This window comes from Thunnus thynnus, chromosome 5 (assembly GCF_963924715.1).
Source record: "Thunnus thynnus chromosome 5, fThuThy2.1, whole genome shotgun sequence".
Taxonomy (NCBI): domain Eukaryota; kingdom Metazoa; phylum Chordata; class Actinopteri; order Scombriformes; family Scombridae; genus Thunnus; species Thunnus thynnus.
Window position 1 is genome coordinate 16,948,468 of NC_089521.1, and position 14,712 is coordinate 16,963,179.

The 14,712-nt window shown below is 40.5% G+C and overlaps 1 protein-coding gene across 3 annotated transcripts; it reads left to right on the top strand.

Moving 5' to 3' along the window:
- Positions 1-157: 157 nt before the first annotated feature.
- ppp6r2b (protein phosphatase 6, regulatory subunit 2b) lies at positions 158-12,458 on the top strand. 3 transcript variants are annotated; one of them, XM_067589611.1, is made up of 26 exons: positions 158-555; positions 1,903-2,062; positions 2,206-2,361; positions 2,489-2,587; positions 2,918-3,104; positions 4,302-4,439; positions 4,527-4,592; positions 4,733-4,845; positions 4,935-5,048; positions 5,285-5,405; positions 6,116-6,277; positions 6,374-6,607; positions 6,731-6,795; positions 6,886-7,001; positions 7,123-7,208; positions 7,313-7,390; positions 7,482-7,579; positions 7,664-7,721; positions 7,926-8,047; positions 8,176-8,348; positions 8,462-8,618; positions 9,304-9,383; positions 10,049-10,259; positions 10,517-10,540; positions 11,487-11,624; positions 12,036-12,458. In XM_067589611.1, exons 3-26 carry the CDS (start codon positions 2,234-2,236, stop codon positions 12,067-12,069), a joined length of 2,802 nt encoding a protein of 933 aa, XP_067445712.1. In that variant the 5' UTR covers positions 158-555; positions 1,903-2,062; positions 2,206-2,233; the 3' UTR covers positions 12,070-12,458. The 3 variants fall into 3 exon arrangements, with proteins under 3 accessions (XP_067445712.1, XP_067445714.1, XP_067445713.1); XM_067589612.1 differs by lacking the exon at positions 158-555 and adding an exon at positions 589-810; XM_067589613.1 differs by lacking the exon at positions 10,517-10,540 and having other exon boundaries at positions 161-555.
- The last annotated feature ends 2,254 nt before the right edge of the window (positions 12,459-14,712 follow it).

Below are 14,712 nucleotides of genomic sequence, written 5' to 3' on the forward strand. Positions count from 1 at the left end.
GAAAGAGAATGACACTCCCTAAAGGTGTCGCACATCGCTAGCTATAGATATGGGAAGAGTCAAATAATTAAATTGCATTTTTTTAACCATAATTTAAAACTGAAGTAAGAATTGTTTTCCATATTAAAAACAGGTTTTGTTTGAAAGCTATGAATGTGAATGTCAACCTTTTTGCTGCAGCACTCGATGCTGTGTGATCCAATGTTCAGGGTGACAGCAAATAAATATGTAAACTGTTATGTTTACACATGTGATGGACAGACGAACTTTTGATTACGTTTTATATATCCGCCATTTTGATTTCCAAATCAGACCGATTTCTCGTTGCCTGCCTGCTGACGAGTAATTTGGACAGTGTCAACACAGCCGTTCAGCACAGCAGGCCAACCACCGTGTAACGGCAGTGTGTAAATGACATTGCAACCGGGAAAGGGTATCGTTAAGCTAACAACGCAGTCATGAACAGCCAGCTACGGGCCTCCGGGTGACCTGACAGCCACAGTCGCCGAGTTGCCGTATAGTTAGATGACGACTGAGAAAAATGATGGATAGAAGGTAACTAACTAGCTATTTGCTCGTATTTTGAGAGGAAAAACATGTAACCTAACGTAAAGCCTGTCCGAGCTGCCTCGCTGTCAAGTGGTCGGGACAACACGGTAACGCTAGCCACGCAGCCGTGATAAATAACTGACTGTTAGCTTGTGACCTGCATTAACCGTTGTTTGCAACCGGCACCGTTTTAAAATAGTTTGGTAACGTTAGCAACGCAAATGAGACATTGCTAGCGTGGGTTTATGATCTGCATGCAAGGTAAGTGCACTGGAAAACGTACTGGAAGATGTTGTTCACAGGAGATAAGCTTAAACTTAACGTGAAGTTGCGATAACAGTATGGATAAGCTAATTAACATGAATTCACGCTGATATATAACAGTTCATTACGGTTAATATCCATTACTAGCTAACTTAACAGTAACGTTAACCGTTACCAGCTGATCTTACAACGCCACAGAGGCCTGTCTTAAAGCTGAGCATTGCATTGTTGTGCTGTTTGTATGAATTTTAAAATACATATTTAGGTTAGGTATTGGGAATGGATGGATTCCTGAAGTGAGTAGTGTGAGCTCTAACACCTGTTTGTTTAGCCTCAATATGTTTATTGTAGCGATGGGTACACCAGGGAAGCAGAGATAATTAATGTCATGCAATCCGTTTTAATGGTGCTTAGAAATGAGTATGCTCAAGCCTCTTTTTTAAACTATTAAACAATACATTACCCCCGTTTTCCAATGTGTGACTGCTGACTGCGGTATACGAGATCACATCCACTATTAGGTGTGGGAGGGGGAGCTACCTACATTGACATAAACACATGCTGGATCAGCGGCATGTTCACCATGGGAACCGTTTCATCTTATGGATAAACATACGGATAATGGATAATGCCTCAATACAGTGGTCAACTGTTATCTTCCCTGCATTTAGTCTCAAGTTTGTACTTTGTAATAACACAGATGTCAGTCAATGCAGGCTTAACTGAATAGTCATCACCACAACACAGTGGCTGACACATTTGTTTCCCTTATATACAAGTGTTTATGTCACATACTAAAGCTAGATTACTGTCTGCATGGGATTTGTTAATACACACATTATTTGCTGATGTAACTGTGCGTGTGAGGCCATTCTCAAAGTAAGCTGGCTAGTGTCAATACACAGATGTACAGCTCTTACTCAATTACAGATGAACTGCTTCCTGGTTTTTGCAGGAAGCAAGCCTACTGTTCGTCTGCACATGCGCTGACTAACTTTTCCTCTGACTCTAAGGAACACAAAACAGATCTTCCTGGAAATGATTCTGTAGCATTTGTTTTTCTCTTATTTTCTCCTCTCTCATTAACAGGTTGAAGGCATCTTCTCTGGATATAGTGTGTTTGGTGTTGTATGAGTGAAGTAGGTGTGTTTGTGTCGTCATTGTGTGAATTTGTCCAGGCCATGCAATGTCAGTAAGGTAAATGGCTGTTTAGCAAGATCTGACTGAGGATACTGCTCCTTGTCCAAATGTAAGAACATTTTTTTTAAAAAGGAAATAAACATTGTTATAACTGTTTAGCACACACAAAAAAATTGTCATTAATTAACTTTTACATGTATGCCACAAAGTCATGATACTGATCACTGTGCCACATCCTCTTTTGGTCAACAGCTAAGTATATGTGCTGGTGACGTCAGCCATGTTTTGGAAGTTTGACTTACACACATCCTCTCACCTGGAGGCTTTACTGGACAAGGAGGATGTTACGCTCATTGAGCTCATGGAGGAGGAAGATGTGCTGCAGGAGTGCAAGGCCCAGAACAGGAGGTTTGTGTATTGTTGGTTTTAGCAGCACATTGATAGTGTTATTATTATTACTACATCTTTGTTTTCAGTCATTCCTATTATCATGCTTGTAACTGGTGTTTCTTTTCACATCATCATGCTTTTGTAGACTTCTCCTGTTCTTGTGCCAGGACCAGTGCATGCAGGAGCTGGTCCACATGATTACTACAGAGCCCCCTGCTGGTATAGAGGAGACCAAGCGCTTTAAGTAGGTGCTGCTGTGTAGAATATGCTGATGTAGTATACTGTATCTAGAAAAAAAATGAAATTTGCTGGTGCTGCACTACATCATGTCAACTACCTGTCATTTTGTAGCTGCAACCAAGAGCTCAAGAGGGTTCAGATTTGCTCTCGATCCAATGATCTAACCAAACAATTGATAATACATTTAAAATATCTAAATGACTACTTAAATACTAGTTGGACAGTCAAAAATGTGAAAATCAGTACAGTCCTATAGGATATCAAGTACACTAAGGTAGAAAATAAGATACTGATTGTGTTTAACTGCCAGGTGTGTTCTCGTCATTTATTACAGGTATCCAAATATAGCATGTGAGCTGCTGACATGTGATGTGGGAGTGATCAATGATAAGCTGGGTAATGAGGAGCCTCTGCTGGAAACTCTGTATGCCTTCCTGGAGCAGCCATCCCCACTTAACCCCCTCCTGGCATCTTTCTTTAGCAAAACAATTGGGAACCTCATCACCCGGAAGACTGAGCAGGTAACACATACACTCACACACATACATACGCACACACACACACACACACACGGAGAGTTCTATAAAAGGGCGTACTCAGAGAAGTCTGAGGGGTGATTAGAGCAAGATAATTGGAACTGAGACAGACATATGCTTCCAAATTAAAGCAGTTAACTTTTCTAAATCAAAAAGCTGTGTATGCTTACACACTTTTCTCTGCTTTTCTCTGTTGGTCAGACAGTGACCTTCATCAAGACCTGTTAGCTTAACTGTCAGTTATGTTTCATATTGCACTTCAGTGGACAAAGGACACGAGTCAATGGTTTAGCACACAGTCCGCTAGAGTCAGAGCCTAAAAATAGTGCCCCCCTTTCTATTTATTGAATCAAGAATCGGTTTTGACCCCTACCCCACCCCTAACGACAAGGTCAGTTGGCCTCTCCATCTGACCAGCTTTGTTGGTCCAGAGCAACATTTCTTGACAGCTGGCTGGAAAGCTGTGATGTTTGGTATTCATATTCATGTTCCAGACAAGTCCAGACAAGTTCCAGACCACCCCCCCCCCCCACCCCCCAGCCCCATTGCCATCATCAGAACACTTCCATTTGTACTCAGTTCACCACAGTCAAAAAACAAAAAAAAGAAAAAACATTCTCAGCAACCCCTCCTGGTATCAAGCTATTTAGATATTTAGACAGTTTGGATTTTTATGTGCAAAGGCTTTGGATTTAATTGTTTGGAAATGGCCACACAGCTCAAATTAATATACGTTTATGAGTATAAGTATTTATGGTTATATGTGGATAGGAGTTGTATACAGACACAAGGCTACATAATCTGTTTGGCTTCTCAGAGTTAATGTTTCTAAGTGGTCCTATGAGACTTTCAATGAAGCAACGTTGAGGAAATATATGTTACCAGAGGCAGCCACTTAATATACACCCGCACTTTCATCTGCAGAGCTTTTAAAAACATCTTCCTCCCAAACATGTTAGAGGTGAATGGAATTTGTGTTGCTGCTACATTTAAAAAACTTAACAGTAACATGTCTTTCCAGAAACAATATCTGTCTTATAATCTTTCTATCTAAGAGATAATCCCAATGAAAATGATTTTACAGCGAGATTCCATGTCCAATTCTTAGTTTGAGTCTGAGTCTCAGTCTTTCAGTTTTGTGTTTTGTGTCATGGTGTTTCCGTTGCTCTTTGTTGTGTTTAGGTGATTAGTTTCCTGCGACGAAAGGAGGGATTCCTTTCCTTGGTCCTGAAGCATATTGACACATCTGCCATGATGGATGTGCTCCTCCGACTCATCAGCTGTGTGGAGCCACCCCCTCTTCGTCTCGAGACTCTTACTGTATGAGACAGATGAACCCACATTTACACTTTGAGACATTACACTCTTATATCTTGTACAATAATAATGTGAGATCTTTCTCAATAGTGGCTGAATGAAGAGAAGCTGGCTCAGAGACTCATAGAGCTCATTCACCCCGAGAGAGATGAAGAGGTAGAAGGGCATTTCAATATTTTTACAGTAATGAGTACCTCATTTCTGTGATTAAAATATACTATCACTACCACTGACTCTTGAATAGACCGTTGACAATACTAAATGTCCGTGTTGGTGGGGGTTTTTTTCTCTCACAGAGGCAGTCCAACGCATCTCAGACTCTGTGCGACATCATTCGTCTGAGCAGAGACCAAGCCAATCAGCTCCAAGAGATGTCACAGCCTGACCCTCTGCTGACTGTGCTGGAATCGTAAGTCAGACATAGACACACACACACAGATGTTCACACTCTCTTTACTGGATGCAAAGGTGATGACATACTCTGTTATGTTTCTACAGGCAGGAGTGTGTGGAGCAGTTGTTGCAGAATATGTTCTCAGGAGAGAGGACGGAGAGCTGTATCGTCAATGGAATTCAAGTTCTTCTCACATTATTGGAAATCAGGAGGCCTGTGTGAGTGAGAGACTTGAAAGCATATATATATACATATATACATTATATATTATATTACATTTTAATATATAATGATCACTGTCATAAAAATTTTCATCTCTCCTTACCCTTATCATTTTTCTAAAATTGTCCGCAGATGATGGAAGCTCTCTTATGTGACTATTTATTAAACATTTATCGATCCATTTTCTGGTTTTGATATGAGTTTGTTGTATGTGTTTCTGTGTTTATGACAGCGTGGATGGTGTAATGGATGCTCAGGGATTTGAGAGAAGTTACACTGTTAACAGCAGCATTCTGCTGGCCATTCAGCCACACCTGGTACACTTCCACCAGCTACTTTTGGAGCCACCCAAGGTATATAAACAAAGATATCAGGCACAAAGATGTTTCAATATTTTTGCTTTTTCAGTTTGTTTAAAACAGTAATCAACAATTGTCCATGCTTTCAGTTGATAATCTTTCACCATCTTTTATCTAATTACCATACTTTATCTTTACTAAAGTGACTTTTCATTGGCATGTTAAGTAATTCATTTCCACATGCAAGAAGACCTAATTTGGCAAGACTTTACTGTTTGTCTGAAGGGAGTGCACAGTGTTGGTATGACAAGAAACATTTTGTAACAATAAAACTTTCAGACATCAATAGGCTTATCCTGTGCTTTATCATTTGTAGGTCCTTTTATATTAGCTTTTGTAATATGAGATAACATGTTATTCATGAACATATAATGTTATTTATCAATAGAAAATCACACATCCCCTGCACAGAAGTATAATTCATTCAGGTGCCAATTGCAGGTCATATGAAAAGCATTGAGAATGAAGAAAAGTTTTACACCACACAAAAACTCATGAGAGCAAGTTCTGTCACTAGCAGAAAGTGACAACATGCTATAAGTATCGAATATGTTCAGATTTTTGATGTGCGGCAACTGCTTTCTTCAATAGTTTTGTTTAATTGTCTGTCATTTTGATACCTTTGCTGTACAGTAATTGAATCTGTATAAAACCTCCAGCTTGTTGTTTCCAAAACTCTGTTCCCTCAATCTGTGCACATTTAGCGAAATCCTATGCTGACTTCTCTGGGTATGCTGGAGGAACCACTTGGGAACACACGACTGCACGTAGCCAGACTAGTGGCCTCTCTGCTGTATACCAGCTCTGCTAGCCACGCAGTCGTAGCACAGGAACTCTGCCAGCTCAATACAATGGACCTGCTTTTGGTGAGAGGAGCAAACACAGTTTTTTTCGCTGTCAAATACAATGTTAAGAGAGTGACACTTGTGATGTCCCTTTGGAAAATATATGCCTTTTTTCAGGACTTGTTCTTCAAGTACACATGGAACAACTTCCTGCACCTCCAAGTGGAGCTTTGTGTTGCTGCCATCCTCCGGCCCTGCGCCCATGAAATGAGACTTCAGCCTGGCTTGGGATCCCAGGAAAAATTCAAGCCTCTTCAGGATGCATTGCAAGAGCAGGCGTTGGCTGAGACACAGACCTCTGAAACTCCAGTCACCACTGAAAACTCTGCACATAATTTAATGGTGACTCATGTAGGTGTCTGTTTGTGTATTAAGAAAGAGGTTTTAAGTTCCATTTGATCTATTAGAGACACAACTGTAGTTGCTCTTTCTGAATTAAGACAATTGATTGACTCTGTCTTTGTCTCTCACAAGTTGTTTCAGCACTGCCACCTTGTCCAGAGGATTCTACAGGCTTGGGAGGAGAATGATAAAACACAGTAAGGAACTTTGAGTGAATGACATTGTGTTGTTTTTGCCAACAGGCAGTAGCCTATGAGTTTCCCTAAGTGTGGTACCTCTGTGTTTAGGTCAGAAGGTGGTATGAGAAGAGGCTACATGGGACATCTGACTAGGATTGCCAACACAGTAGTCCACAACCTGGAGAAAGGCCCAGTCCACACCCAGATTAGTAGCCTCATCACAGGTATGTGTGTGGACAACCACTCACATTCGTACATTTTAGAATGTGATGATAAAAGACGAAATTTACACTCGACTGGAATATTGTTTTCTTACTGCTGTTGATCTTGTGTTTTTGAATATAGAGCTGCCAGATGACTGCAGAGGGCGCTGGGAGACCTTTGTGGACCAGACCCTGTCAGAGACCAATAGGAGAAACACCATAGATCTGGTAATCACACAAAAATGCACATCTGCACTGTGTAATAGCTGTTTGTTATTATGCACACACAGAAACTTTCAGTGTTGCATTTATGGTGTTGTTTCCCTGTTCAGATTGGCTCTGGAAACCCACGCCCTTCCTCAGAGGATGATATGGAGAGCCCCTTCCCTAAAGAACTGACACTACAGCAGGTACACATACCATACATAAGCATACATTAAATATTTAGGGCTTCTATTTTCAGATATAGTAATCTAATTTAAGCTGTGATGTACATTTTAGGCATTTTCAGACTACCAGATCCAGCAGATGACAGCTAACTTTGTGGATCAGTTTGGCTTCAATGATGAGGAGTTCACTGATCATGACGACAGCATTGGGTATGTTAACTTCCACTCTGTGTGTCAGTGTACCACTGTAATTGTGATCGTTTGCTGACTAAGTGAATCCTAACATTATTGCAGGGCAACGTTTGACCGGATTGCAGAGATCAATATCAATATTGATGCAGGCCAGGACAGCGTGAGTTTATTTATATGTATTCCCACATTTGCTCTACTAGGTTGTATTTCTGTAGGCTGCTGGAGAGCCCTCATCATCAGAGACTTTTTCACTGAAATGGTTGCCTTAGGCAGTTGAGGACAGCAGCTAAGACTCACCCATATGCCCATTAATGAGTACTTATAAAAAATTAACACATTTCATTTGTCATCTTGATCTGTGCAGAGAAATACAGCTGTGTTTGAGGCCTGTTCCAAGGAGAGGATTCAGCCCTTTGATGATGATGAAGAGGATATCTGGGAGGAGAAAGAGATCAACTATGCAACACAAACAAAATCTCGTAACAGGTAGGCACACAATGGCAAATACAGATGCTTTCAACGTTATGGAATGATTTATTGAAGCATTATGCTTTTAGTTTCATGATGTAGAGAAATTAAATGTCTTCACTCAACCAAACATACATTATTTCCAGGTTTGGTGGGTCACAGTCCCAGAGCCAAGCAGCAAGTAAGGCCTGTGATAGGACAGCAGGTTCTGGCACCGAGGCCTCTGACAGGACACCAGAGTCAGACTCTGAAGAAGAAGAGGAGCCTAAAGATGACCTGGATCCTTTCTCAAGCCAGGGCCAGACTGAGACAGCACAGAGTGAGATATATAATATTGTATGATAATGCAATAATTGCTTTGCTTTTAATGAAGGATTGCAGGTTTCGAGTAAGCGCCTCATGCAGAGTGTGCATGTTGCTGTGTTCATACAGGCTCTGGCTGGATCGCAGACTTCGGGGAGGTGAACTCAAAGGCTCCGGCAGCAGGAGTGGGATTCGCAGCCTGGGACACTTCATTCTCCCAACCAGCTGCCACAGAGGCAGAGGAGAAAGGCTGGGCCAAGTTCACCGACTTCCAGCCTTTCTGTTGGTGAGTCTGAGTTTGCTTTAAATATGTGGAGCTGCACATCTGTTATTTTATTCAGAAATCATAAAATTACACACTGATGCAATAATTAAGAACTTGTAATGTTAATTAAATGAGAATAGGTTATATTTGAAGAAAAGCTCCAGTATGACAGGTTTACTTACAGCTGAAATAAGATGTTGGGTAATATTTTAACTGAAAAAGCTAAATCCTAACATACTAACATATTAAAACTTGGAAATTTTGGACTTGGAAACTTGAAAAATATCATATGATGCTCTTTATATCACACAGCCCTAGATAAGACTGATTTTAAAAAATATAATTTTCTTTTTGTCTGTCTTGCCAAAGGAAGGTTTTCCATGAGTATGCAGTGATGGTTGTGCAATGCCATTCATAAATCATCAGTGAAAAAACTTTTGTGTCCATAACCAACAATGACGGATAGGAATATGAAATGTTTGTGCACAGGCATAATGCAAATTGGCATTTAGTTAGTCAAAGGAATGTGACCTTCAAAACTTTGTGCAGAAAACTACTGCCAAAGAATATTTCTTAACACAGGCAACCATAGAGACACTATAATGGAGAAAAAATTCACCCCAAATATTCAGTGGCTCTGTGTCTTTCATGCATCGGCTGTACTGTTTTCTGCAGGTTTTCTTATCTGTGTGACATGTTTCTCCAGCTCTGAAACAGGTCCCAGATGCAGTTCTCCTGTGGACTCAGAGCTCAGTGGATCAGACAGCACCAAACCAAACCAGAACCGTAAGTTGCTGCAGCATGGCTATTTGAGTGATAATACCACAACATGAATGAAAGTATAAATGCGCATTGATACAACAGTCAAATTGAGTAAATACAATAAATGAAAACATGTCATTTCAAAGTTGTCTGTCTCTGCCATTTGTGTAAAATGCCCATTCAAAAGTCAACCTCCTCAATGGAATATAAATTGTGTATGTTGAACTGCACAGACCACAACATGAATGAAAAGGCTGCTGTACACCATGCATCTTTTGCTTAAAATATTCACAGTGGATTTTTTTCATTTTTACCTTTTTAATTAATTCAAATTGACAGTTGCATATTACAGATTTATACCATTTCACTCTCCTTTCAAAATGAATGTGGTCGAAGGATAAAAGTAAGGTTATTCTTTCATAAAAAACGGACAAACATAATTTTGCCCAGGGTTAAATCCTGGGCAAAAACTCTGCAGAGGTAAACACAAACTAATGCAACATGCAGGCTCACAGAGTCTTTGAATAGTACATATGTAGTATATATGACAGGCCCAATACTATATACATTTGGCAACTTTTGACTACTGCCTCTCAATCTCCTGCCTCTGTGATGCGTTGACTTTTCTAGTGAAATAAGAACACATCCATGTTAAAATCACATGACCTCCTCTCCTTCACTCTCTGTAGCGTGTGTGTGGAGTGTGTGCGTGGCGAGAAAAGCTCCACTTGTGGCATCAGACAGCTCCTCCTCCAGCAGCTCAGAAAGTGACGAGGAAGAGAGCAAGACAGAGTCTTCATCCACTGAGACCGTCACCACAGAGACCATCACTACAGGTGCTGGCAAGGAGACCATCCGGCTCACTGTGGACGCCAAAAATGAGAGGGCAGTCTTCACCAGGTACAGTACACACGCTCACACAAAAATGAAGTGCAGCAGCTCTGTCTTGGTGGTTGTTATGAATCTCCCCCTGCATTGTACTGTACTGTGTTGTACTGTACTATCCATGTTGCTCTCAAATGCTTACACAGAGACCTCCCACCTTTATCCCTGCACACTTTTTTCCTGTGCAATTTTTACTTTCCCCTTCACTGTTTTTCTTCTGATATCACCCCCTCCTGTCTGTTCCCATCTGCCTCATCTCCCCTTGACTCCAGAGTATTCAGACCAGCAGTCAGACGGTATGTTGTGCTTGAGGTCCTTAATTCTGGAGTGTGGAATGCTTCCCTGGAGTTGTATGAAGGATTAAAAAGGCTTTCATAAGCACAGATGTGCCACATGTTTTCGTTTGCTTGTTGCATTTAACAGGATGTGAAGTAACAATCCATTGTGCCATAATTCAGGACAAGACTAATTCATCAAAAGAATGCACTAACCCACAACTGGTGACTTGTAGAGGTCCTACAGGACCACGGTCCTTATGCTAGGTTTATTTTATTTTCTCAACATTATCCTGTAAGTAGCAAACACCACTTGCCTCAACAGTGACCCCTGTCAGAAAAGATCCACTGAGCATTATAGAAATCAAATGATGGTCCATTATTGTATTTATGCAATTAGACCTAAAGCTAGGAGCAGTGTAGGACTTCTCACTCTCACTGTGATTAACATAGCCATGCCGCTATACGATATATGTAATTCCATTTTCATAAGATTGATACGACTAAAGTTGATATTTGTTTTCTTTTAGGTCTCCAGCACTAACAGTATGTCAAATTGCATGCTGTGAACAAAAAAAGTCTACCAGACCAACATATCAGCACTCTAACAAACCAACACATTAGCAAGCAAGTTACTAACAAACAGTGCACCAGCAAGCATGCTACAGTTAAAATGATCCCACTTGGAATTTGAGAGTAACTATCTTAGCACAAACCTCAGCAACTTTGTGCCCAACTCACTATAATTTTGGTCAGTCACAGTACCAGAGCAGTGGATACATGGGTGACTGTATGTGCTGGGCATACAATGGCCAGTGTGTACTGAGCTGAGAGCAGGTAACTGTGTGTTGCCAATAGCAGCAACTAGCATCTGCAGTTTGGTCTTTACAGTTTGACTTTAGGTGACAATCCCCTGGTCATCTCTCTAGTTTGTTAAAATTTTATTTGTTTGTTTGTTTTTTTTCAGCGAAGCAGATAAGATGCCAGTAGAGGGACTCTCTATCAAAGACAAAGGGAAGGGCGATGAGAAAGACAGCGAAAAGGGAAAGAAACACGGAGACCCAACTACAGCCAGTCCAACTAAGCAGTCGGCTGCTGTCACACAGTAAGTGTGTGTGTACATGTTTGTGTACAGCTGAATAAAGTAGGAGTAAGATCACCACGCATTACAACAATGATTCAAATCACCTTTCAACCTGCACAAACCTTGATAAAAATGTAAATGCTTTATGTATGACAACCACAAATTAACTATTTCACAATGCTTAAAAGAGTGTTCCAGTGTTTTACAAACCTGGGTCTACCTGTACCACACGCTACAGGTTGCTTCTCTCTACCTACATTAATGTCCTCATTACATTATCATGTCATAAACAGTGCAGATTGTAACTTAAAGTAGAGGGAACCGTCGGCAATATGACATAATTAGTGTAGCAAGTTGAGTCAACTAATGTTAGGTGCTTTGAATTGTCGTTTCTGTCCTTTTTTGTAATATTCTTTTATCGTAACCTTACAGAGAGATGCAGCCGTCTGCCAATGGACCAGCCTAACGACGCGGTACAGGCACACACACACATGCTCTTCACCTGTCCATTCAACACACAGCCATGTCACCTTTGCTTCCTGTTAGCAGTCCTCTTATGCCTTTTTTGTGTCTGAAGACATGCAAACGAATAGGAGATCCTCCATGTTGAGGTCAAACAGCCCTTAACAGTATGTATGTTGGATACCACAAATGCACACATGGGTACTATTGATGTCTCTCCTGCACCTCCATGACATAATCACAACTGAACCGCTTCAAAGAGAAATGTGTGTTTTTAAAGAACATTTCATCGTGCCAGAACCCCCAAAGCCAAATTGTGTCACACATGAACTGTTTGAACTTGGGAAATTAAAAAAAAAACAACAACATTGTAACCTGTTGAGATGATCAGAAGTGACACTGAGTGTTTAAGTTACAACTTTGGCACTTTAAACCACAAGAAAACACATCAATCTGAAATTTGACCTTTTACTGAATTCAGCGTCAGAATTTCAGATTGTTTGAGCATGACGGCTCTCTGGGCATGAAATTACAGCCCAGTGATTTTTTTTTTCTAGCAGAGCATTTGACTGTTTACACTTTAGTAAAGAAATCTGTACTCAAATAATCAGCCAAGATCACAATAGCCAAGATGCTTGCAAAGCTAGCTGCCATTTTGATTTCAGCATTTCGATGAACATGCCAGGCAGACATTTTATAAGCGGAAATGTGTGATTGATAAGAATTTGGCTTTTTTTTCATACATGCTACCTGAATAATTTCTCAATCTGAGTAAGATTTATTTGCTTTGATCATGTGGAACATAAATGCTCTCTTTTTTGTTAATTTGGGAGTATCGGATTTGGGAGAATCATGTGTCATTTCCTCCTCAAACCTCTGTAGTTTAGAGGTTTGTGTGTGTGCGTGTGTGTGTGTGTGCGTGTGTGTGTGTGCGTGCGCTGTTGTATCTATGTGTGTAGACATGAGCCCGTGTGTGTGTGTGTGTGTGTGTGTGTGTGTTTGAGCTCTGTCTGAGGTACAGAGTGCATTCTCAGGTCAAAGGAGAGGTATGCAGATACAAAGAAAGCACACCTGTGTAACACACATGCACACACACACACACACACACAGTGCCACACACACATGAATACACAACTATATCTATACACACATGCAAAAAAAAGAAACAATCCCCACAAGACACACTGATGTGCACACACTAATTCATATCACCCTCAGAGCTGTTTAAATGTAATATTGTGAAATTTGAACCTGTATTAGGTTGTGGCTATTCTTGGTAATATGTAAACGTAATATAAATGTAAACAGTATATATAAACATTATATCTATTTTTGGAACAAATCCAATGTATGGAAAGGCAGTTGTTTTGCAGGTTGCAATGTGCGTATTGTATGTGTGTGTTGTACTGTTGAAATGAGGCAATAATGACGTCTGTGTTTCGGTCGATATCCCAGCATCAGTTCCTGTTCCTCTGCTACATGCTTCCTATATGGAGGTTTGGGAGTGTGCATGTGCGCGAGTCAGTAGTCCGCAGTATGTCTTCCGTATCATTTGGTTCAAGCATAATTCTGGTTCATGACAACTTGGTTCTTATTTTTGGAGTTTCGGTCATCAAGTTTTAATCAGTGGGACGTGAGAACATGGCGACATCGATTAAAAAGAAGTCCGACGGGGCAAGAAACACAATCAATAGGATGATCAGAAAGGTCTCTAAACAAACCAGCAGGTTAGCCACATGTGCTGGGAAGAGAAAACATAGGCGATCAGTAAAAATAACCCAAGTTGTGCGAACAGTGTTTCTTTGCAGATGTATGGCGATTGGTTTTTGGTCTGATCTCCCGCCATCCCTGTCTGACTTTATCGTAGCGATGCCACTGTGTTTTCCAGTTTCAGCAATGACTTTAGATACTACGGTTTTCTCATAACTGACAAAAACAAGACCCAAGTTGTATTAAACTGCAGGGTTTGGTTTGGATGGTTATAGTTATATTGATGATATCCAGTTGGTCGACACAAATTTTAACTTGATGCAGACAAAATGTGTCCAGCTGATGATGATCAAACTAACTTCCGTTTGGTGTCTGACCTGCAGCACAGTGGTGAGTTTCTTTTTCTCTTCCATCAGCACCTGATTGAGCTGTTCGCTTCTTCTTTTCTCAACTTGTAAATCTCAGGTTTCTTTTTTCCCGACACTGCGATGTGCTGCTCTGATGAATTACTTTGAAGTGAGCGCACAATGTGATTGATCAATCACTTGTTGAGCTAAATCAGACAAATCCTGACGCATCTTGAGAACATGGTGGTTTAAAAAAATTGCCTCATTTACATGGTCTCTGCTGTGTTATGTAGCTCTGCTGTTTATTTTCCCTGAAGCTTAATGAGCATAATATTAAATTTTATAATAATTTCTTCTGTAGTTGGTGGAGGCACTGTTCACTCTACTATAAGACACTGCAGGAAACCCTGAGCTGGAATTATTCTTCAAGTTTGCGCGTGCCAGACAGCCATGCTTTACTTCTCTTTTCTCCTCGTCTCTCTCTTTCTCAGGGCAGGAGTTGACTTTAATTGCATATATGCCTATGAAATGATTTACATAGATTGTTGTATTTATTTTAAAAGCACTTTTTGAAGAAGCACTTTTGGTTT

Excerpts from the sequence above, each read along its gene's own strand:
- ppp6r2b (XM_067589611.1), top strand. The coding sequence starts at position 2,234 with ATGTTTTGGAAGTTTGACTTACACACATCCTCTCACCTGGAGGCTTTA. Across the intron at positions 4,593-4,732 it reads ACCCCGAGAGAGATGAAGAG|AGGCAGTCCAACGCATCTCA; the intron begins GTAGAAGGGCAT and ends TTTCTCTCACAG. Across the intron at positions 8,349-8,461 it reads CCAGACTGAGACAGCACAGA|GCTCTGGCTGGATCGCAGAC; the intron begins GTGAGATATATA and ends GTGTTCATACAG.